This window comes from Nyctibius grandis, chromosome 3 (assembly GCF_013368605.1).
Source record: "Nyctibius grandis isolate bNycGra1 chromosome 3, bNycGra1.pri, whole genome shotgun sequence".
In the NCBI taxonomy this organism is placed as follows: domain Eukaryota; kingdom Metazoa; phylum Chordata; class Aves; order Nyctibiiformes; family Nyctibiidae; genus Nyctibius; species Nyctibius grandis.
In genome coordinates, this window is record NC_090660.1 from 100,214,721 (window position 1) to 100,239,616 (window position 24,896).

Consider the following 24,896-nt stretch of genomic DNA (forward strand, 5'->3'; position numbering starts at 1 on the left):
CAGTGCCTGTCTTACAGCTCTTACATCATGGGAAAATATGGTGGGAATGTTCTTGTCTACTCAGGTCTCTGAAATATTTTTCAGAATGAATATATTGTGCCGTGAATCTTTACTGGTGCTTCAGAGCCACGATTTCTAGGGAGCGGAGGGAAAATGCTTTGAGCTTAAGTCAGGCTTCCAGGGTGATAGGCTGCATTGTCTCAAGGGCACTAAATGGATCACAGCAACCTGTACGTCTTTCTGCATCTTTGGAAAACTTGTAGCCTACACAGCTCGATTACAGAAGTGTTGGAAACTATGTGTATATCTGCATCGAATAATGGGGTAAAAAGCAAAACCTCCATGAGAACAGAGACTACAATGGCAGTGGGATGGTGCATCTGGCCATTCAGGGGACAGGCATCGGGCTCTGAATCGTGGCATGTGGGTGTGCAAGTCTGTCTGGGGAGCTTTAAAGTGGTGATGTTCTGTGCTGTAAAGACAAACTTATGATCAGGTGTTGCCCTGGCTGGATACAATACCATTTGTGTCCTAGGCACTCCTAGCAGTACTGAGGTCTTTTCTTACACAGTGCCCCCAGGAGACGAGTGAGCTCCTTACAGTCTGGGGAAGAAGACTGATGCTGGGTAGCCAAGTTGGGGTGCTTTCTTAGAAAACACTGTTCAGCTCAGGCTGCAGATAGGAGGTGGCTTCCCCACTTTTTCTTCTATAAATCTTTGTTCAGACATGTCCGCATTTTGACTGTGAATAAACACCAAATATATTTGTAAGGAAAGACAGCATGCAGTGCTGCTACCATACTTCACTTTCACTAAAGCATGCTCCAAAAGAAAAAAAATCAGCGTCTTTTTCCAGTAGTGTCATAAGCCAGAAATAAGCTGGACGCTGTCCAGATCCCACTACTTGAGTCTCTGGCCTGTTAAAATGCAGATGTGGATCAAGATGTAAATATTTTGGCTGAATTTCATCTTCAAAACTTAGCAATGCCATTTATTCTGTGAACAAAACGTGCCTCCTACTTCTGATGAATCTACTTCAGCAACTCTATCATTCAAATTAGTTCTGAGTTGTGAGAAGATATATTGTGTTGGAAGATCTTTTCTCATGTACATATGTGATTTTTTTTCCCTCAAAAATATGGCCATCCTTTGTCATTGTTAATATTTACATAGGGGACTCCTTTGTTGGCAAGAAGCATTGAAATGACAGAAAAATAGGAAAAAAATATTCTATTTAACAACTTTGCAGGAACTTTTGGCTCATGGCCTCAGCAATGTGATTTCTTCATTTTTCTTCTGCATACCAAGTGCTGCAGCGATGGGACGGACAGCACTTTTATACAGTACGGGCGCCAAAACACAGGTAATGGGTTAGAGTGAAGCAAGTAGAAGAATTAAGGTTAAGATACAGCTCACTGAAACTCGTACTGATTTATCCATTGTATTTCCCTATTGTCCCTTCTCTTCTGTCCTGGGAAATGACTGTGCCCTGTCACTTTTAACAATCTGCATGGAATTGCATCTGATCAGCAGCTGTCTTACTAGACAAGCTAATGGTTCCACTTATTAATTTTCACCTGTTTAATTCAATATAAACTCCAACGTCTGTGGCAGTAAGGAGGCTAGGTGTCATGTTTTCAGGATGCAGGAAAGTACACACAAGCCCTCTCAGTTTTACGTGACTTTGTCAGCACTGTAACAAAAGTGCCCTCTAATGGTGTTTAATGGATTTAAAGGTACAGGTTAAACTGCAGTTTTAGGAAAAAATCAGATTTGATTTAGTGCTTCTATCTGATTTTCAAAATAAAGTGAAAGTAACCTTAAGACCTGCTTGTTAAAAAAAAAAGTAATCTCCCAACTTTTGCCTTGTGACAGTGTGTATTTGTCCTGTCCCTCAGTATACACTGAGCTCACAGAGACAACACTCAGATTTTTGAGGATTTTTTTTGTGCTATTTCCTACGGTTGGAAGCTAAACCCACAAGCTCTCATTGCAGCAGCTTAGAAAAGAAGGAACTGCAATTCTTGAAAATTATAATTGTGACCCCGTGAAGCTGTTACCTGTCCAAACTGTGCTCGTGAAAAAGAGCTGCAGCAAACCGCTCATCTATGACCTTTGCGTGTGGTGGCACCATGCGGGCCACCACAGCTGGGACACCCCTGGGGTAGCCTCCTAAGCACTGCCCTTCCCTCCTTCCTCTGAAACTCAAGGGCCCATCAGTGGCACCCTGCCGTATAAATGTTATGTCCTTCAGAGTTCGTTGCTATTGTCTTTTTAGAACTGTTGCTCTTGCCTGTGTAAAGGACATTAATTACAAGGAAAAGGGTAACAAGGTACAACAGACAAGGCTCAGTACAGTCTATAGTTCTTGACAGTGTCCTGCAATTATTTCTCATGCAGATACCACAATACTAGGAAATGATACAGGGCTTTATTTCAAAACTCTACATGTTAATTACTTGCTAATTAGTCTACACAGTACTCTGGATTCAATTAGTCACAATGAATAATTTATCCAATAATAATCTTTAAAAGCATTTATATGCAAATAGTTTAGCTACCGCTTTGCTGTTAGCTATTTCATATCTCTGAGCTGTATTCAATGTCATACCATGTGCCCACATCCTCACAGACAACCTCTTCTGTTACCTGTTCACATATTGTCTGTACGATTTGCAGTTGTACTGCATCATGGCTTTTCCAGGGAAGCTTTAAGGTAACCTGAAGACCTGTACCTGAAGACTTATAACCTGAAGGCATATAAGGTATCTGAGCACTTTGGCTCTGGTACTTGTAGGCATAGGCCCCAACAGAAGGTTTCATTCAATATATGAAATGGAAAAAGAAACCACCATAGTCTGATTTCATGGTAGGAAGTACATGGTAAAAATAACATGTACATACTTGTTTTTATCCATTGGTTTCACAGTATAGGACAGCCTGCATCCAAAAGTTAGAGTGTGGACATGTGTTAGCACTATGAGAGTACTTTAATAATCATAAAATTATCTCTCCTGCCTTCTTTTTGGAAAGCAAGGCATCCACTCAATCTTCTACTTTTGGGGCTGTCTAGGCAGAATGAAGAGATGAGAAGAACATCACTAATAAATGTTGGACAGATCATAGGCAAAAAGAAGAGTGAAGGGTTGCTTTGACTACATAGAGAAAAGTCAGTTTACTTTGGCACACGTCATGAAAGAAACGCAAAGAGCCTTTCAGGGCTCAGAGCAGCCCTTTTTTTTCTCCAACGGCTACACCTGGTATTCAGTGATGTCATTTATTCTTCAGTGGTATCTTTTCCTGGGAGAAAACAGAAGTGAGGGACTGTATCATGGGCTAGAAATGTCCTTCAAATAGAATCAACACTTTTTTTTCCTTTTTGAGAAGGCAGAAAGAGGGAAAAGTTCCTTGTGACTTTACCAGCAGATTTTGTGTCCCTTTTTCTGTAAACACACTGTCTATCTTTCTTGATGGTATTTTTAAGTACACCATGCCTTTAATTTCCTAGTGTTTTAACAACTTGTCTGGTTTTGTTTTTAACAACTTGTCTCTTAAAATGAAACCTAATTATTTTAGTACAGAAACATATTATCAATATAAAAATAAAGTGAGCATCTGTCTACTTATCATCAAAAACCTTCTGTGAATCTGGACTGTATCTGACTGAGACCAGAAGTACTCTACTTTGTGAGCAGTCAGAGTGGAGTAGGAAACTGCAATTTTACTATAGTTTTCCATCAAAATAATACCATATAATACTGTGAAGAAACATATAATTCTTAGACCGTATATTTGACTGGATTCATGTCACCTGCATTAATTATACTTTTTTATATATTAAAAAGAAATTGTTCCTACATTTTCTAAAGTAAAGTCTACTGATATTAACATGAAATCATTGGTGGTTTCTGACTAAAAGCAATACTTTCCTTTTAGTGTAACCTTTTTACTAGTAAAAGAAGTTAGAAATCTTCTTCTGTGCAAAAATGATGGCACAGTTGTCCTTATATAATTTTTGGTCAGTGCTATGACAGATCTGTAATTTAGTGTAACATAGGGTGCACGGCTATAAATATGTTACAGAATGACAGCAGGTGCTGAGAAACTTCTGGGATGAGATATTGCACACATACGCTCCATTTAATAACCGAGCATGTAAGTGGTGCTGTGGTCTGTTGTCTGAGTGCTGTCAGCAGGGTCAAGCACGGATGTTGAGATCTCTTACTATGTTTTCACTGTAGTTGGCTGAAGATAATCACCAGAGATTAAAACTGAAATTATATGCATCTACAATCCATAGATACGTTAATAGTTAACGTCTTCAATATCTCATTCTTGACTTCGTCTACAATATTTGATAATTAGTCCTTTTCACACATTTTAATTTTTTTTTTTTGTTAGACTGAATGATCTGCTTTTCTTGTTTATTGTTTTAGGTGGCTTGCCTTATCTCTTGTGTATTGATTCTTGTGGTGATCTATGCAATTGGACCTATGTTGTACTGGCTGCCTATGGTACGGTACTTCTTTTTTAAAGATTATATCAAACATTTTCTAATGACTTAACTTCTTTCAGGAAAAGACAGTACTACCTTTAAAACAGTTCTGTTTAATTTCAGTGGGAGAAATAATAGAAAGCGCACAGCAAGTCTCAAAATCATAAAATACAGAGGTGACAACATAATACATATAGATTTTACACATATACAGTTGCATATATAGTCCCTCACATGAGCATATAAGAAAGCATTTCTCCTCTACTTACTTTTGGCTTGTAGTTTATGAAAAATATACATCCATATTGCTGTGGATTTGTAAATTGACAAAGTGTGGTATAAATTAATGAAGATCCACAATTTTTCTCCAGTTATGCATAGGATATATGACTTTACTTTTCAAATAAATTTGACACAAATGATTGTAGATAGTGATTTAATTTTAATTACAGAAAGATTATGAGGTATCCTTATATCTCTGTCATAGAATACATCTTCTACACTAAGACTCTGTAAAGGAACGTGGTGTGTTTTCACATATGCTGTATCTAGCTTCTGATATTACAAATTAATAGCTAATTTTAACTAGAGGCATGTCAAAGATGCAAAATACAGCTCCAAAATTATCCATAATTCTGCCACGTTTGTACACGAAACTTTAACTCAACTGTGTTTTAAATTTACCTTGCGCTATTGTTTACATAGCATCACATGAAGGTTCTCACTTTTCAAGCACAGATATTTTATAGCTTATTTTAACCACGTGAAGTAAGGACACTTGAAGAGGGGTGCACAATATGTCCTTTTTCTTACTATACTGCTTTCCTCCCTTCATTTTTTATATGAATTATATGTAAATTTTGTCTGCTTTCCTGTAGGTTTTTTTTTCCCATACTTTAAAAAAACCTTTTTGCATGCTACTTTCTTGATATTTTATTTCTTTTCTGCTATGGTTTTTCAGCCCTCCTCACCTATGCACTGCAAGTCCATAGATTTGTACTCCATCCTTTTTGGCTCCGGTTGATTTCTTCATCCTTCTCCTCTCCCTTTCTGATTTGGAGAACAATAAATTTTTTTGTTTCCCTCAAAGTTAATGGATTTTTTGCTCTAGAGGCCTTCTCTAGGTGGAGAAGAATGGGCGTTAAAATACTTCACTGTGCAGAAGTTGAGTATTGATTTGCTTCTGAGTCCCCCAGACTATGGCAGAATGTAGTTGGTCTGGCAACACATGGAGAGTCTCAGGAAGCCCTGAAGTTTCTGTCATTTTTCTCACAATTAGGTGGCCTATAGGTTGCCTTCAGGAAAAAAATTGGGTTTGATATTGTTACATTTGTGTCACAAGGACACCTGTGCTTATCCCATTTTCAAAACACTAACTTCATTTTTCTGAAAATTTAATGATAATAGGGACTGCTAAATTGAAGAAAGAGCACTTGTTTTCACTACCAATTCTGTAAATTACATTTGTTTTTTATTTTTTTTGCAGTGTGTGCTAGCAAGCATTATTGTTGTGGGCTTGAAGGGGATGCTAATGCAGTTCCGTGACTTAAAAAAATATTGGAATGTGGATAAAATAGACTGGGTAAGTGAAACTTAATCTAAGGAGGTTTTCCTGAGACCCTTTAACAAATACCTGCTAAATAAACTTTAATAGTTCTGTGGCCCTAGAAGAGATAAGTGTAAGCCATTATTATTAGGGGTTTTGTGTACTATTAGCTTATTTTCTGTCTCAGAATAACAGCATCTGTAAAGTCAATTGTTTTAAAAAAATCAAATTTTAGCAAATGATAAAGAATCAAACCTAATTTAATGCTAAAGATGTGTATACAGACAGATCAGGTTAATCTGAGCAGATGTGTGTCTAATTTTGTACGCCTTCTCTGATTAGCATGCTTTTGCTATTGTAGTATTACTGAAGAGATTCTGGTATCTTTGTCCTCTGGGGATATGGAATGACCATACAGGACAAACAGAACTGGAAACACTAGAGATGCAGAAAAATACATGTCCTAGGGTGCTGTAGGTAAATTGCCTTAACTCTTCCAGATTTTTCAAACAGGGTATCTACAGTTTGATCATAATGAAAGATTCTGCAGTATGAGAGGAGGAATACATCAGAAAAAGCAGATAGACGGAAAGAGAGAGAGTATGAAAATCTAGTTTAATGGAAAGCCTAAATAGTCTGACATTCATTTGCACAGAATTCCTAGCAAATATTAAAGATGAGTCCACGTTTAGGAAGACTCTTAGATTTCTCTCCTGTGGGGGTTTTTGAATGTATTGGCCCATTAGTGGAACCAAAACCTCTAACCACTTACATAAATACATATTGACATCCCATAAAGCTTTTGGAACTTTTGCTTATGCAGTTTCAGTTAAGAAATATTCAGAAAGGTATTTTGGCCATATCCTTCTCCTCTGTGGTGGGTTATATAGGCTACTGGAGGTAATATTGAACTTTGTTGAACCCACCAGTGACTTAATATTCTACAGCAGTAATGTTAAGTCTAGACTGAATAAAACATTTTTTATAGAGTACTGGATTTCAGTATGGAAAGCAGAGCTGAGTAAATATCATGTTTGGTTATGTGAGATTTTTCACGTTTCATCACAGAAGACTAGAGTTGTTTTTTTTGTATCATCCAGAAGAAAAGCTCTGTCTTTCATGAAATCTTATGTTCATCGAGCAGCAAAATTCTGAAAATATTTTCTACCACTTGTACTGTATTTGGTCTTCAGTTTAACCTAGATTTCCAGTGTCCCAAGGGGTGGATGATGTGGATCAAATATTATTTTGGGGAAAGCGGACTTAAGAAAATTGGTAGTTATGGGAGAGACATATAGCTTCTCTATCAGTGCATTGAGGTAATAAGTAGTTAAGTTTTCCAGCAGGATATTCTGGAAGCTCGCTAGACTCGGTGCGTCTTCATGGACAGATTAGCCTGACTGATTTTTGCTTTTGTGGTTTTGGCAGAAAAAGATGGGCGAATAGTTAGTTATTAGATCTCTGACATCTGTCATTATTTCTAAGAAAGGTTATAGAGAGGGAGAGTTTGCTGGGTTTATCTTTTTGACTGGACATACTTGAACAATGATTTATCTTCAAGTAGTTGCACCATCAGTCCTTAGCCTGACAGGGTAAATCATCTTGGTTTAAATAGCATCATCTAAAGTAAGGCTATAAACATTGATCTTACATTGCTGCCTGGTCTGAGGAGCCCCACCAAGCCCAGTGATTTGAGTAACTACACTGATGTTGATTTTGGCCTGAAAAGATTCACCCCAGCAATTGTCAGCACATTGGAAATGTATCAGTTCCTTTATCCAGGTTATCCAAAGTGTTTTGAAGATAGAAACTCTAAAAAAACCCATTTGGAAATAATTAGCAGCTGTCCTTTCTGGAACTGATTCTTTGAAGGGCGTATGTCATTTAACATAGAAGTAAGGTTTGTTATGCTCATAGGTCTGGCAAACGAGAGTGCGTGGAAACAGAACATTATGGCTTTTGTTACCTTGTTCCTTTGCACTTCTTTAAGCTTCTCATTGAACACAAACAGGATGAGTAATATTTCTTTGTTGATTAGTTCTTTATAAAACATAACCCTGTTAAATGTAAAAGGTACAGTTTGAAATGTACAGCTCAGGAGTTGAATTCGATGATCCTCATGGATCTCTTCCAACCCGGGATATTCTGTGAGTCTATGCAACCTCTCCTTTCAGCCATGGATTGCTTTTTCTTGCAAGTTTAATGTTTAGGAGCAGCTGAGTTCAAAGGAGCAACTAGGCTGACAGACCTAAGTAGCTAATAACAAATATTATCATCTGAATATTATTGCATGTATTTGTTTTGTTTTTCTTTCAGCTGAGGGTTGTTTTTTATCAACTCTCACGAATGTCCTGGTTTTACATCCTGCCTCTCAAATCACATTTAATTTCTTTCCAGATAGAACCCCACTGCCCTTACTCCAAAGAGCCCTTCCTGTCATTCACAGCATTCATATGAACTCCAAAGATCTCTTGCTTCACTTAAGATCTTCTGTCAGTCCCTACACCTTCCTCGATGACTTCAACAATTTCAGATCAATAATTGCTCTGTTCCACTATATATGTTATATACATAACTGTATGCATAACAGTATTTGTCCTTCCTCTGCTGTCTTCACATTTGGCTGTTTCCAAGGTGTTGATTCCTGTGTTATCTGTGTTTTGTACATTAACCTGAGAATGATTTGTCCTGACTTTTGCCTCTTTTTTGGGAACTACCAGGAAGTTGTTCCAGTTGTTTCAGTTGTACCTGTAAGTGTATCTCACATTTCAGGTCCTCAGATCAAAAGCTGATTTCCATACCCTTCCTGCAAGCCCTACTTCTTGGCTAACTTCCCTTTTCTATTCTCCAGCTTGACAGTGCACTTTCCCAGTATCAACAAAAACACCAGTGAAGTTCTTGTTAACTCTTGTTTCTAAGTGTGAGCATCCCAGATAAGCTGTAGCCATTTAAACTAGGCAAAGACTACTGCCTGGTAATGGACTGCTGAAGAAAAATGTTGGTTTTGCTGTTAACAGTTGGACTTGAAAGTGACCAAAGATGAGGAAAAAGTATTTCAGAAAGTGACGATCTAAGTGAAAAATTACAATAGAATAAGGATTATTTTCACAAGTTCATTATGTAACAGGGATTTAGGGTATTCAACAGAGAACTACCATAGCATTTAAAGAGCAAAAGATATTAAAAATTTTACAAATTATTTGGCCAGCAAATGACAACAGCTGAGACAAAGCTAAGTTGTATGCTTGACTTGTAAAGCAGAAAGAATGGCAACATTTTATGGTAAAAATTACACATTGTTGGCATGATGCCATGATGTGAGAGGTAGTTATGGATGTATGAATTGTAAGTGTATGCACATTTATTAATATGTAAGGATGTAAAGAATGATACTAATTCAGCAATTAAAGTAGATCCAACAAGGAGGGTCTCATTTTTGACAAGTATCCTCCAAGATCTTGCCAGTGTGAGTTTCTGAGACATGGCTCCACCACACTGTCAATCTGTTTTGTCAAAATAGTCTGGAGTAGGAGGCCCAAGAAGGGTCTTCCATGAAATTTTGGAGCTCACTGGTGCAGTTTGATGTATTTTTAGAACTTTTTAACATATTATCCTCAGGAGGGAGACAGCCTTTTAGATTTGTTCGGGTATTCATCACATAGGAGCCCTGATTCATGAGAGAGCTCTGAGGGCTTTGCTATATAAACAATTTTCCACAGAGTAGGAAGCGATCTCTTCTATGATAATAATTTTACATGAATGTTTCTAGCTTATGACATCTGAGGGAGATTTTCTATATTTCCTGCATTAGTGAGTATGCTAGCCTGAGTTGTATTATTTTTTGCTGTAGTTAGTCTCAGTGAGGTGGGAAGGAATTTACAAATGCTTAATCCATTGAAAATGTGATTGCCATATAAATTATTTTTAAAGGATAATATTTATATCAGCCCATCTGTCTCCAGGGCAGTTTGCAAAGAAATATCCTCTCAACCATTGTGTATGAAATGCTTGTGAAAAATTATATTAAAGAACTACCATACCACTTTACTATTAAGCAGTTCCTGCTTTATGGCTGTGGTGGTCTTCACTTCAGCACTTGAATCATAAGTTTTGGTGAAGGGTGCCCTGAGGATGTATGCACGCATCAGCCATTTGTCTGCAGAAGGATGTGGGAGCGTGGACGTACTACTCAGCCTTCTTGGAACTCGAACCTCCTCCATGACTCCAGCATGTTCCATGCCAAGATATCCCCTGAATGAACAGGACTTCAACAGGATTATTCTTTTGGCTACATGCTAGTGACTGCAGCATGGACCTCTATTTGAGCAAGTCATCACAGCCTCGCATTATAGACAGTACAGAGCTGGTCAGCTGAGTCATGTTAGGGTATCATTCATCTCTTCCTCAAGTAGGCACCAGCATAACCAGGTGGGAGTTAGAGAAACTGCATCCTAAATTCCCCTCGCTCTGATAACCAAATGTGCACTGATTATGGAGGGAATTTAGGCAGCTCACCCAGCTGTAGACATCTGTGCTGTAGATAGTTAATGACAAGTGAAATAAATCCTACCCACACAGGCAATAGCTGATCACCTCCTTAGTTTGCAGTGAAAAGGGTAGTTTATAATCTGGTTTCAAAATGGACAGAAACATGTAGTATCACACTGCCTTAGTATTGCATTGTTTAGCCATTGGCTTAGAGAGTATTCTCCCACTTCTCCTATTTATATGCTTTTTTCCTATGAAATTCCCATTTCAGATTCTCCTCAATGGTGGATGTACAATGCAATACACATTGTCCACAGTTTCAGAGGCAGTTGCTACATATACAGAATCACAAAACCTCAACGCTTGATGCTTTCTGATATAAGGAGGATTCAACATAAATCCATATCTACTGTTCATTTTTTTTTCCTTCTTTAGAAATTTTTTAAATTCATACAGTACAAGCATAACTTGAACTTGGATTTTGTTTTGACTTTTGAGAACAACATGTGTCTATAATACATTATTGCTGAAATTTGAAGAATGATTAGATTCTATCTGCCCTGGAGTATATAATAACCATCTTGAAGTAAGTTGCCAAAGAAAACTTTGATATTTTTATGACTTCTTTGTTGAACCTTGTGACAACCCACGAATTAAAAAAATGTCTATCAGATGAACATAACTTCTTTCTACAAATTTGGGGCTACCCTACCTGAAAAAGTACTGACTCAAGGCCAATACAAAGTACTGAAAGGATGATCGACAGATGAGAATATGATTGTTTTGGCTCATACTCTGCAACAATGGCAGTCTCTGGTTATGGTTAAGATGTGAGATACTAGGCTGCTAAAGAGGCACTCAGCAAGCTTTCTTAGTACTCAGCAGTACTTAAATATTTTTGGCTTTGATTCTTCCTATGTAGACTTCGTATTGGGTTTTCATGCTTTCTGTTTTCTTCTGAGACAGAAGAATTTTGCAGGTCTTGCAGCAGTGATTTAGTTAGATGTGATGAGGTTCAGGTCTGCAACTAAAATGGATTGCTTGATCTCAGGCTTTGTCAAGCATTCAGTCTCATCAGGATGGGCTAACTCTTGAGCCTGCCTGAATTTCAGATTTGCAGTACTCCTGTCAGCCCTTTCATGTCCAGCGAGCTCCTTCATAAATATATATTGGATTTGTAAATCTTATAATTACTTTCTCACTGATTAATCAGAACTTAACATTTGTTGTTTGTAAAGGCATTCTTTGCAAATATATACACAACAATTTGTATAAGATGTCATTTTAAAATACAACTGGAGATTGAGCACTGTTTCAAAGAACAAACTACCTCTTTATCTTGCAGCCATGCCATTGCAGAGATGGCAAAACCTTTTGCAGTAGTTCAGAATTTTGAAGATGAGGGAGGAAAAGGTTTTTCGGTAGAGTCACATTACACTCTGTCCTCTGTGAAGCACAAATTAGTACAGTATGACTTACATTCTATAACTAATAAAATAACTGTTCTGAAATGTGCTCGAGCAAAATTCCTGTGGTTAGGCTGAAAGTATTCTATTGTCTCTGGCTTTCCTGAGCTAAGTGAAAGCATCAGAAAGGATAATTTTAACACTGATTGATTGTGCCATTGTAATGTGACCTCTTCCTCTGCAAACATTAACAAGGAGCACTGAAGTTGTTGGAACGTGTACCTGTGGAGATCAGTATATCCAGAGGAGTGAAAATACTTTCCACTCTTCTTTAACACTTTTTGTATAAAGATTAGGTGGCAGTCTTTGCTCAAGTTTGCCTCAAGGAAAGAAATACATGCTGACATTATATTGGTGTAGAAATCAAATAATGTGTACTTTTCTCCTTTTAACTGTAAAATCCGGATATCTCTCAGGCATACACATCATTATAGTATGGAAATATAAGTGATCATTTCTGTTTAGAAAATAATTAAGAAAAAATTTGAAACATTAAAATATTTTGTTTTTTTTTTTAAAAAAAATATTTAAAATTCCTTTTCAGAGTGACTGTTGTTTCAGATATTTTTCTTTGTATTTTTTTTAAATTGTATTTAAAATTAATCCAAAGTTCTGTTAATCAAATATTGAAAGATGGGAAAGTAATCTGAAATCTCACCATTACCATGTGAAGAAATTAATTTCCAAATGATTTTTATTTGTACCCTGATAAATGCCACTTTTAATTAACCTCCTTGCAAATTATAATTCCCACTTATACAATTAGTGGGAGAAGAGCTCTCTGTACCTGACTTTTAAGGTACCTCATCGTGTAAAAGGAAAGGAGGATTTTAAATGTGTGCAGTGAAGAAGGTGATAAAGACTTGCAACATGAAAAATAAAATATAGGATTTATGAAACAATGGTGCTGTTAGCGCAACTACATATGCTATTTTAAGTAACTCTGAAAGGAACCTCTGTGAGCATTGGGATGAGTAGTGCCACGTCATCTGTATTCTCCCATGGGTGGACATTGTTTTAATCGCTAATTCAGTCTCGAATATTTGCCAGTTCAAAGATCTGAATGTTCAACTCTGAGAAATTATCTTAATTTAAAAAATCTTTATTTCTGATTCTTAGAATGCACATTGTTACAAAATTAAAACTAATCACCTCTTTCTGTTTCCCTCCTTAAAGAGCATATGGGTTAGTACCTATGTGTTTACAATATGCTTTGCTGCCAACGTGGGACTGTTGTATGGCGTTGTCTGCACTATAGTAATTGTGATTTTCCGCTTTTCCAGGTGAGGAGTAATTTATTGAAATGTTCTAGTAGCACATTGTTATGTCTTCTTTCTGGCACATTGCTTCACTGTCAGGGTAGACATGCAGCACACTAAATTTCACAATGAAACTTCAGTTTTTTAGTTGCAGAAAATTACAAGGTAAGAGAATTCAAAAGGAAAAGTCACACCTATGCATTTACTGTAGGCTAAGGATCTCTAAAACATTTCACACTATGCCATTATTTTGTGATTTTGCTCAGTATTACACATCTATATGACTCATGAGGTGAGAGATCAACAGAAAGATCAATAACATATTTTTTTTTTTGCGTTGGATACTTACTTATTCCTTAAGGAGAAAGTATGTCTGGCAAGCGCCTTTAAAACTCCTAGATACTATGTTGCACAGGAGTTGATAGTTGCTGTTTTCACTGCTAATATATATTACTGAAACGTAACTGCACAAAACTATTCTAATGTTTAGTGAAAAGTGCATTATAAATTCTATGTGAGAATTAGAAAAGCTGGGACAAAGAAACTAGAGCTAATACAAATTTTTATATTCTTGTTTCGTATATTACTGTTGTTACTTTGGATCATGAGTAACGGAAAAATACCAGTTGAGGCTCATGATCATTTTGTGCTACAAAGTTAATCCATAGCTCACCAGTCCTGCAAATGACTTGCTGCTTGCGGGCAGTTGTCTGCACGAACATTGAATTCCACTGAAATTAAGTACAGTATAGAAAGCTTGATTTAATCCTTGTTGAACTTAATGGTGTTAACCATTTGTGCATAGCTCTCTTCTCATAGAATAAGTTGCAGAACCAGTGTGAAAATAGCTCAAAATTGCAAGGCAAATGCAAATTATGGAAGAAGGTTTCTGCTTGAATCAATCAGTACCTTTTTGGTAACCTTCTGCTATTCAGCAAATAAAAATTTTGGTAAATTCTGCTAGTAAGGGAAAAGGTAAGTTTTCATGTTGTTTACACCCTGTGTCTGGGTGTCTGAGGTTCTGCCACAGCAGAAAGGGAGAGAGATCTGACACAAAATAGCACGATCTTCTATTGTTTTATCTAACAGAGACCTCAATCTGAACCTGCACTAATTAAAGTAAGGAAGACTCTTCCCAGTGATTTCTATGCTCTTCAGTCAGGTTGCACATGATTGTCCATGCAATCTAAAGGCTGAACAAGCTGACAGCCTTAAAATCTGCACTGCGCAGGTGAGGTTAGCCAGAGAACACTCAGTAAGCCATCCAGTCGTGGGCAAAAGCGTTGGCAAAAGTGAAGCAAGAAAAATACCACAGATGATTTATTGTGAGGTTTCTGTTCAGATGGTAGAGTATTGGATGTGGTACATGTTATGTATCGGAGTGTATTAAAACCAGCAGCAGCTATAGCTCAATTTATGCAAACACGAGAGAACAGCTGACTTTTGCAAGCCTCATTTAACCAACCCCAGTACCTGCAAATACTCCTTGCACGTTGACGCATCTATTAAATGCTTATATTCTGGGATTATTTCTATTGCTTAGCTTTAGGCAGAGAGCTCAGGTGATAGCTAGTTTCATAGTTAAATGTGTTCCTGCAAATGATGTATTGAAGCAGAAGGTCCTACACTGAGCTTCCTTTTCAAGGAAACTTCCTCTTTCCACTGACTGTGTAGAGAGCGTAAGGACACTGACTTTTCCATTTAAGTTCCCCACTTTGATAGCTAGAGTGCAATGTTCTGCTTCATGAGAGACAGATGTGTCAAATTTAATGACAAATAAAACATGCTTAGTTTTCATGACCCATAGCTATTCAATATCTTTTTTTTTCCTTTCCTTACAATGTGATTTTGCATGTAAAAAGATATTAATTACATCTCTGTACTTTTGAAGTTGTATGTTATATATTAGCTACCTTGACTTGTGAATAGCTCTCTGGTCAGCTGTAAAACAGTAATGAAAATTTTTATAAATATTTTATTTACCAGAAATTTCCATTACTGATATTTGAATAAAAAATGATGATATCAAATTTTCAAATTGTTATGCTATAATTTTAAAATCTGCTTTTTTGTTCTTTTAACTGGATCATTATCACAAAAAATAAGGTCTATATGCACAAAAATATGTACAGATTGCATTGTCGCAACTTTAAACTTCTATGCTGTAGTTTTGGGGTGTGTCTCTTTCTGCTTCTGTTCAAGACTGTTGATTATTTGCCTTACAGATTTTCTCTGTGTATTGATTACAGAGCAAAGACACTGAATTTGAAAAATGTGAAAGAAGTGGAACATAAATACAAAACAGAAGATAATTGTGTAAGTTTAATTATCTTTGTGTGCACGTGTGTGTGTGTTCCACTAATTCAGATTTGTTTATTTTCTCTAGCTGGTTACCAGATTGTAATCAGTGAACAAAGGGAACATTTTTGTGATATGACCACTGGAAATCTAAAGCCAGTATGGTTTACTAAATACAAAACTAGTCTGGGAATCAGAAACTGGAATATTTTCCTGGTTCTGCTGCTGGTCTGCAAAATGAAGTTAGGCAAGTCCTGTTATCTGTTTATCTTATTTTATTTGTTACTTTTAAGTTAGGAATTGCTCTTTGTAATAGTTTCCTAATGCCTAAGTCTAAGGAAATCTCTTGGCAGCAAGGGCAAGGACCATCTGAGCAGATAATAGCTGTCTCTATATTCTTATCAGATTTCCTCATTTCCTGAATGTCCTTTGTCCTGTTGTTGAGGCTGGCCGAGCTGTCCTTTGAATGTCCTAGCAATCTAGGAGGTTCCTCGAATGTGTGGAGGACAACTTCCTCATGCAAGTGGTAAATGAGCCCACTAGAGGAGGGGCCCTGCTTGACCTGTTGTTTGTGAACAGAGAAGGACTAGTGGGAGATGTGAGGGTCGGTGGCCGTCTTGGGAGTAGCGACCACAAAATGTTAGAGTTTTCGATAGTGGGGGAAGTAAGGAGGGGCAAGAGTAGAACTTCTGCCTTAGATTTCCAGTGGGCTGACTTTAGCCTGTTTAAGAGGCTGGTGGACTGAGTCCCTTGGGAATCGGTCCTGGAGGGCAAAGGAGTCCAGGAAGGCTGGACATGCTTCAAAAGGGAATTGCTAAATATTCAGGAGCTGGCTGTCCCAGTCTGTAGGAAGACAAGCCGTTGGGGAAAAAGACCGGCCTGGTTAAACAGGGAACTTAGACTAGAACTTAAGGAAAAAAAGAGAGCCTACTTGCTCTGGAAGAAGGGTTGGGTAACTTGGGAGGTCCATAGGGACATGGCCAGGTTGTGTAGGGAGAAGATTAGAAGGGCCAAAGCTCAATTAGAGTTCGATTTGGCTGCTACAGTCAAAGACAACAAAAAAAGCTTTTACAAATACATCAACAGCAAAAGGAGGGTCAAGGAGAGCCTCCACCACTTGCTGAATGAGGAGGGTAGTGTAGTGTCAGGGGACGAGGAAAAGGCAGAGGTGCTCAACGCCTTCTTTGCCTCAGTCTTTAATGTCAAGATCGGTTGTCCTCAGGAGACTCGGCCCCCAGAGCCTGAAGTTAGGGACGGGGGGCTATGTGAACCTCCCATGATCCAGGAGGAGACGGTTAGTGACCTGCTGTGCCAGTTGGACACCCACAAGGCTATGGGCCTGGATGGGATTCACCCCAGAGTAATGAAGGAACTGGCAAAGGAACTTGCCAAACCACTCTCAATTATCTACCGGCAGTCCTGGTTAACTGGAGAAGTTCCAGCTGACTGGAAATTAGCAAACGTAACGCCCATCTACAAGAAGGGTCGGAAGGACGATCCAGGGAACTATAGGCCTGTCAGCCTGACCTCGGTGCCAGGCAAGGTGATGGAACAGATCATCCTGAGTGCCATTAAACGGCACATGCAGGACAATCGGGGCATCGGGGCCAGCCAACATGGATTCATGAAAGGCAGGTCCTGCTCGACCAACCTGGTCTCCTTCTATGACAAATTGACCCGCTTAGTAGATGAGGGCAGGGCTGTGCATGTAGTCTATCTAGACTTCAGTAAGGCATTCGACACTGTCTCCCACAGCATCCTCCTAGACAAACTGGCTGCCCGGGGCTTGGATGGGTGGACTCTTTTATGGGTTAAAAACTGGCTGTCTGGCTGAGCCCAGAGAGTGGTGGTGAATGGGGCAAAGTCCAACTGGTGGCCGGTCACTAGCGGTGTTCCCCAGGGCTCAGTTCTGGGGCCGGTGTTGTTCAATATCTTTATAGATGATCTAGACATAGGGATTGAGTGCACCCTCAGCAAATTTGCAGATGACACCAAGCTGGGTGGGAGTGTCGATCTGCTGGAGGGTAGGAAGGCCCTACAGAGGGATTTGGACAGGTTAGATAGATGGGCCGAGACCAACGGCATGAGGTTCAACAAGAACAAGTGCCGGGTCTTACACTTTGGCCACAACAACCCCATGCAGCTCTACAGGCTGGGGGAAGAGTGGTTAGAAAGCGTCCCGGTGGAAAGAGACCTAGGGATGCTGATCGACAGCCGGCTAAACATGAGCCAGCAGTGTGCCCAGGTGGCCAAGAAGGCCAATGGCATCCTGGCCTCTATTAGGAATAGTGTAGCCAGCCGGTCTAGGGAAGTGATCGTCCCTCTGTACTCGGCACTGGTGAGGCCGCATCTTGAGTACTGTGTCCAGTTCTGGGTCCTGCACTTCAAGAGAGATGTTGAGGTGTTGGAGCGAGTCCAGAGGAGGGCGACCAAGCTGGTGAAGGGTCTGGAGGGTCTGACCTACGAGGAACAGCTGAGGGAGCTGGGGCTGTTTAGCCTGGAGAAGAGGAGGCTCAGAGGTGACCTTAGTGCAGTCTACAACTACCTGAAGGGAGGCTGTAGTGAAGTGGGAGTTGGCCTCTTCTCCCGGGCAACTAGCGATAGGACAAGAGGGCACAGCCTCAAGCTTCGCCAGGGGAGGTTCAGGTTGGACATTAGGAAGAATTTCTTTTGAGAAAGGGTTATTAGACATTGGAATGTGCTGCCCAGGGAGGTGGTGGAGTCACCATCTCTGGATGTGTTTAAGAAAAGACTGGACATGGCACTTAGAGCCATGGTCTAGTTGACAGGGTGGTGTAGGGGCAACGGTTGGACTCGATGATCCCTGAGGTCTCTTCCAACCTGGTTGATTCTGTGATTCTGTGATTCTGTGATACTCTCATCATCCACAATCTCTTTTCTGACCCCTTTTCTGCCACCAGCACCTTGTGATCGGACTGTCCCAGAGGACACTGTGTGTGGCTGGGGAGGGAGCGACAGCAGCATGAAGTTGTCACAGACTACTTCACACGTCTCACCTCCCTGTACTCAAACAAGTGTACCCTCACATGAAAAACAGATGGAAGAATCTCTCCCAAAGACTGTGTTTTTAAAATTTGGCTTCTTGCAATCTTAAACCTACCAGTCGGTGATTTTAAATTCTTTCGGTTATTTTCATTGCAATTATCATCAAAGTTGTTTGTGGTCAGGCCTATGGTAAGAAGAGAAGGGTAATGACCCAGAAAGGTGAACTCCCTCCTCCGAGATGAAATGGTAGGTCATCAGCCAAGAGAGAAGTAGAACCATGTGTCCTTTCAGCACAGAGTCCTGTAACTAGGAAGTCCTGCCATCTCCACCATGGCAGTTTCTACTATGTCCCCTTTCCTAATGCTTACGAAGGGTCTTACGTATCAGTAAGTAACATGCTCAGCAGTTATTACCTCACCGTTAAGAAGCTCTCCTCTAAAGAATTTCTTTTTTCTGGCAAATGTTTTCCATCAGAGCTATCTTGGGCTCAAAATCTGAACTTGTCTCAGGGGCATTTACTGTTTTGGCATGCTGAACAATGCTGGAATGTGAAAGGTACATAGAATGGGGAGGACTCTGAAACGTGAATTAAAAACACTCTTGTTGAGGCTGGCCCAGCTGTCAATTATTATATCGCTTTTCATTCTTGAGAAAAATGTTGGAGTAACTTTGTCAGAGATGCTTATCCAAAATTTGATTTGCTTGGTTTTTTTTGTATAATTTCATAAAATATTTTGTACAAATCCCTATGCATCTTTTTTTAAGCTAACTGCTCCTCTGCTTTTTTTTCTTAATCATTAAGATTAATGCTAGTAATGAAGTAAAAACAACTAGTGTCTGCAGACAGTGGGGAAAATAACATTTTGTTAAGAAAGCAAATTGCTCAAGAGCTTATTACACAAAACAAAGATGGAAAATATTTTAAGATTTAGAAAAATGCCTTTAATTGAATTTAGAGTCACTGGGTTGCAGCAGGCATTTAGGGTAATTTTTAATGTATGAATGTTAGACTGATCCAAGTTCCCCTGGTAAATAACAGCTTAGACATAAACAACAGGACTTTTAAACATGAAAATATGCAAGCTTAATGATCTACCCTGCCATTGAGGTTTGTGGATTTATAGGGGTTATTTCATCAATAGAAGAAAAGACACTTTAATGTGGAAAAAATCAAGAGGGCACTTAGAAGCTTATGTGAAACACATTGCATCACAGGGATTCACTGAACTGAACCCTTACCCAAGCATAGACAGTGCTGTGCATAGTGCACGGGGAAATTGCCAGTATGCTTCTAAGTGACAGTGGGGACAGGTACAGGTCACCTGAGATAATTTTCTTTCTTTCTTAGCAAGGACACAACAAAGAGTAACTCCATTTTTCTCAGAACGTTTCTTATTAAGAAAGGAGCTAGAACCAAAGCGGAGCCACTAACAACTGAGCCAAATTTGGCACAGTTGTCCTTGCCCATCCTGGATAAAAGTTTATACCTAAGTCTTTCATCTGCTTGATTTGACCTTACGATTTGAGCCTTTCAAGTTTCCCACCTTGTATTTTTGGAAGCTTTTTTGCTTCTTGATCATCACAGGCTTTGATCTTTGCACATCAGTCTTCCTATTAGTTTTCATCTTCCACTTTGCCAGTTCTGGTATGGCACCAAAGTGCCCACTTGTCTCCACACCACACTATGTATAGCATTTTTTTGATAGGAATCTGTGGGATGTTGGAGTATTTCTCCATTCAAGCATATATTGCCCTCTGTTTTGCCTTAATTTTAGAGCTTTCTTTCATATAATCTTAGCCATTTTATTTGACAGTTAGGCTTTGCCACTTGACTGACAGAGGTACATTGGTGATGTGATATTTACCACAATCGTATTCATAGGTAAATTGCGCAAAGGCCCTATACGTAGTCTGGGGTTCCTTGCCTCGGTTTTGGATGTGTGATGGTTGCTGTGGTAGCGTCCAAAAGATAGCCTGGTTCCCAGAAGTCTGAATAGCAGTCTACAATAAGGAGGTAGTTTGTGTGGTTTGTGGTGAAGATTTCCATTCCTGTTTTGCTTGAAGGTCTGTTGGGAAAACTGCATATCTTCAATGCAATCCCATGCTTTTTTGAACTCCTTAAAAAATAGTCTGTGTGCCAGCTCCACTTACTTGTGTTTGAGTCTGACCTTGTTACATGTCTCTGGCTTTTTTGTTAGGAAGAATAGAGGGTTTTTGAACCTATATTCTCCTGCGAAATCTTGGTTTTTAGTTCCTGTTACACACTGTCACGAGTAGTTCATTTTTGAGAGCTGATACTCACATAAATCAGATATTTTATTTCAGTAGTAAATGGATACAGACTCCTTTTTGCACTTAGTGATGGGATACTTTATTGCACATAGCACTTTTGTGAACTGAAATCCTTTTGGAGAACTTCTTGGAATGAGACCTGTTGACCTGCCCTCACTATTTGCTGCTGACCTGCTGAGGTGTTGTCAGCTGCAGTGTTTGCCCATTAAAGTCAGCAGAATGGTGTCTCTCATCCTGTTTTCATTCTTCCAAAGTGGACAAAGTTTTTTATGAGACTGTTGAAGCTGACACTTGGTGATACCATGTTTTTCATGTGAAAATACCCAGTGGAAATAATTGCTATGCAATGTTCAGGTGCAGCATTCAAGGACCCTTTTTTCCTCTCACCTGGAAGGAGAATGCCCTGAACTTCCACATGTAACCTAAAGATCCTTGGCTTCCATCAAAGACATGCCTGAAACGCAAATTAATCCTATTGCATTTTTTGGCAACTGGCTCTTATGAGCAGTGTTATTGTGGCTATTTAAGACTCTCTAGTTGCATGCATATTTGTCAGGTAGAAAAAGTAGAAAATGCTGCTGAAAATATTGGTAGCTTTTACAGGCCACACATGATCCTACTTTTTCCTGTTTATAGCGCTAGATGCATAAAAGCTTAATACAGTTATTTAGTGGAATATACATAAAGAGCTTTATAAGTAGAGGTAATATCTTTTACTATATCAAATAGTACAAATGGAAAAAGTAGAAGACCTTAGTGACCAACGGACTTTTCCTCAAGTCTGAAATAGAAGCAGCAGAAACCAAAGCAGCTGTGCTCCATGTTGAATTTGGTCTGTCTCAGACCTAATCTTCCTAAGGAAAAGAGAAACATGGTTCACAACCTGTGGAAAATGGAGATCTAGGTAGAATTAGCTTAATTCTACTTACCTACAAAACCAGTATTTCAACTGAGCTTGTGGTTGCTGATATCGATTATATTTTTATATAAATAATAGTTTTCTTACTGGCTTTTGAAGTAGTTTTATCAGTCCACCTTGAGAATGAGAGAAATATTGCTTGTTTTGTGGGAAATGCTCCCCACTGGTACCTGGGGGTTTCTGACCTTTATCTGATGTCCTTCAGAAATTGTTCTGCTGCGTAATGTCTATGTTTTGAGCTACACAGTTTCATTGAAGGTACCTGGTGAACTGGTTGAAACTTATTCAAGAAAGTTCAGACATAGAATCAGGGGCAGCTGGTGGTTCTTATGCAGATTATTTATTGTGTTGGTTGTAGTTATGTACTGGCAAAGTTATAAATGTGTCATAGAATCATAGAACCAGAGAATCATAGAATGGTTTGGGTTGGAAGGGACCTTAAAGATCATCTAGTTCCCATGCCACTGCCACGGGCAGGGACACCTTTCCACTAGACCAGGTTGCTCAAAGCCCCATCCAACCTGGTCTTGAACACTTACGGGGAACGGGTGTCCACAACTTCTCTGGGCAACCTGTTGTGTTGCTCGAGCTTGGTCTGGATCTACTAAGTATTTCCATGGAGAAATATCCCTGTTGTACTAACGTCATCCTCAGATGACCAAGATGAACATTTTCAGTGTTCCCCAAACCACCTGCAGTGTTTGCCCTCAAACCTTGTGTACTTTTTCCAATACGTATGTTTGTCTAATAAAAGATATTCCCTGTCTGCAAACCTTGTCTTGCCTATGTTTGGGGATCTTACCAACTGAAACAGTACTACTATTATTTGACAGATAATAGTTCCTAGTATTCAGCATGGTAATGAATATGATTTTTCTTTCATGCTAACCCGAATTAAGGGTAATTTTCATTATAGTTTACTTATATTTCCTTTTTTACTTCAGTTGTGTTTGAAGACTGATCAAGACAGTTATCTGTTAAATCTGTCTCATAATCTAAAGCTCCTTCTAGGTTGATTTATAGGAATTTTTCAGGAGTTTTAAAGAAATTAGTTTGGTTTTATTCTCCAAACCCAAGATAATCTTTTCAGCATTATGTTTATTTCATCCACAGGAATCACTAAAACTGGTAAAGATAGTTTCAGTCAACAACCCGCTAGTCTTTCTGAATGCCAGGAAATTTCACGCTGACCTGATAAAGATAATCCAAAAGGATAGCACGAGCAGCCAGGCATGTGAAGATGTAAACAAGGTAGGATGTGCTATATGCTTCGGTAATCATGGTGACAGTGTTGAAGATCATGATTGCTTTCATTGCACTTCTTAGAAAATGCAATCAGATATTGCAATAAATATAAATAGGTAATATTGCAAAAGATTAATTTAGAACAGAATAAAGTTAATCCTTATCTTAATCAGATTCAATATGGATTATATTCTTATTATTACTTGAAAAGAATATCTCTACTATTTCTGTATATGATCCTGTAACAGACATTAAAGCACCGATCCAAAACTCTTCAAAATTTCTTGCAGAACTTACATAACCTCGGCTAATATAAGGCTGTGATTTTAAAAACACAATGAATAGCTACAAATCTACTTGAATAAAATGTGATTTTTTTTCTGGAGATGAGTCTGTGGGAGGTAGACACTTCGCTTCTGTTTCTAGCTATAAATAATTCCAGGAGAATTAGGAAGAAGGTACAAACTGGCTAAAGTTTTTCTCAAAGGTAGTGTGTCTTTTCATTTTCTGAACTGACTGTACTGGAAAAATAAACAGTATACAAATTACATATAACTCGGTTTTGTAGAAAATCTCCATAAGTATAGTATTTTTTGAGTTTATCTGCACATAACTACTGCAACTTCCTCTAACACTCCCTACAAGGAAAAAAAAACATTATTATTTTCCTATCATTACAATGAAGACATTCCAATACTGTACAATGCTTACTATAGGCAATTTCATCCAGTTTGGCAAATTGGGCTGAGAAAATCACAGCCATTTCTTAGATAGGTTGTCAAGACAGTGTTCAGGTCTACTACCTCTTTTATCTCTTGCTAAAAAGCTGTGCTATCCATACCTACTTTAATGGATGGCTTCTCCTCGTTGTTCAGAAATTCAGCTCAGAAATTGTGCTGGTTTTTTTCCTTAGTTCTGCTAGGCTAACTGATTTGGATTAGTATGATAACAAGCCTCCAAACAGAGAGAAATTACTTAGGATTTGCATGGAATTAATTTATGAGTTAATTTAATAAGTGTAATAAGTTAATAAGTTAATTTAATAAGTTAATTTTTAAGTTACTTAGAAGCGAGATTTTATCTTTTGTCTCTTCTGTAAGGTACTTGGCAGTACAGCTGTCTGAAATAGTGTGCGTGAATTTTTTTTTGTGGAATAAAAGTCTTTCTCTAGCACATAATGCGAGTGACAAAACTTGCACTTTGGATTTTGTTTCTGTGCTGTATTTCTGGTTTTAACTCATATTTCTGCTGAGAACTTAACATTCATATTGAAATAATTATAAAAAATTTTCCCTAGATAAAGGTAATTCTTTAATAAATTTACATGTCAAAAATGTTCTCACTAAAACATTAGCATAGCAGATGAGATTGCAACAAGCAGAAGATTAATCAAAAGTTAATCTTATAAAATCACTGGGTAGATTTTATCTTTTCAAGAACATCTTTCCCATCTTTTCACCACTCTTAAGCAACCCCTGCTTCCCCAAAAGCGTCGTGTTCATAAAATGCTTTCTAGTGATTCCAAACATGACAGAGGTTGAGTCATCTAAAAAGAAAAGCTGTATAACTTTAGAAGAATACTGAGAGACTTACTCAGCAAATATTATACATCCAATAGGCTGTTGCATAGAACATTATTTTGGAGAGAAGGAGTTAACTTTGATATTGAGAAACAGAATTCTTATGTACTGCATTGATTTTCTCTGGTTACTATGCATTGGACTAGTTTTCCTTGGTATGTTAACAGTTTGTTGCTTTTATTTCAGTGTGAGCAGAACACATTGCTCTGTTCATTTTCCAACGGAAGTTGTCATGGTGAGTTTATTATCTATAAGTGATATTAAAACCAAGATGGATGTAACTATGCAAAATGGCTCCAAGCT

General features: G+C 38.5%; 1 protein-coding gene across 1 annotated transcript in view; it reads left to right on the plus strand.

Moving 5' to 3' along the window:
* Positions 1 to 24,896, plus strand: part of SLC26A7 (solute carrier family 26 member 7) — a 152,937-nt gene that overhangs the window by 52,986 nt on the left and 75,055 nt on the right. The window contains exons 8-14 of the mRNA XM_068397215.1: positions 1,249 to 1,362; positions 4,436 to 4,513; positions 5,981 to 6,076; positions 13,171 to 13,277; positions 15,503 to 15,569; positions 22,882 to 23,019; positions 24,780 to 24,828. Of these exons, the coding sequence (XP_068253316.1) occupies positions 1,249 to 1,362; positions 4,436 to 4,513; positions 5,981 to 6,076; positions 13,171 to 13,277; positions 15,503 to 15,569; positions 22,882 to 23,019; positions 24,780 to 24,828 (649 nt within the window). The remainder of the gene's footprint in view (positions 1 to 1,248; positions 1,363 to 4,435; positions 4,514 to 5,980; positions 6,077 to 13,170; positions 13,278 to 15,502; positions 15,570 to 22,881; positions 23,020 to 24,779; positions 24,829 to 24,896) is intronic.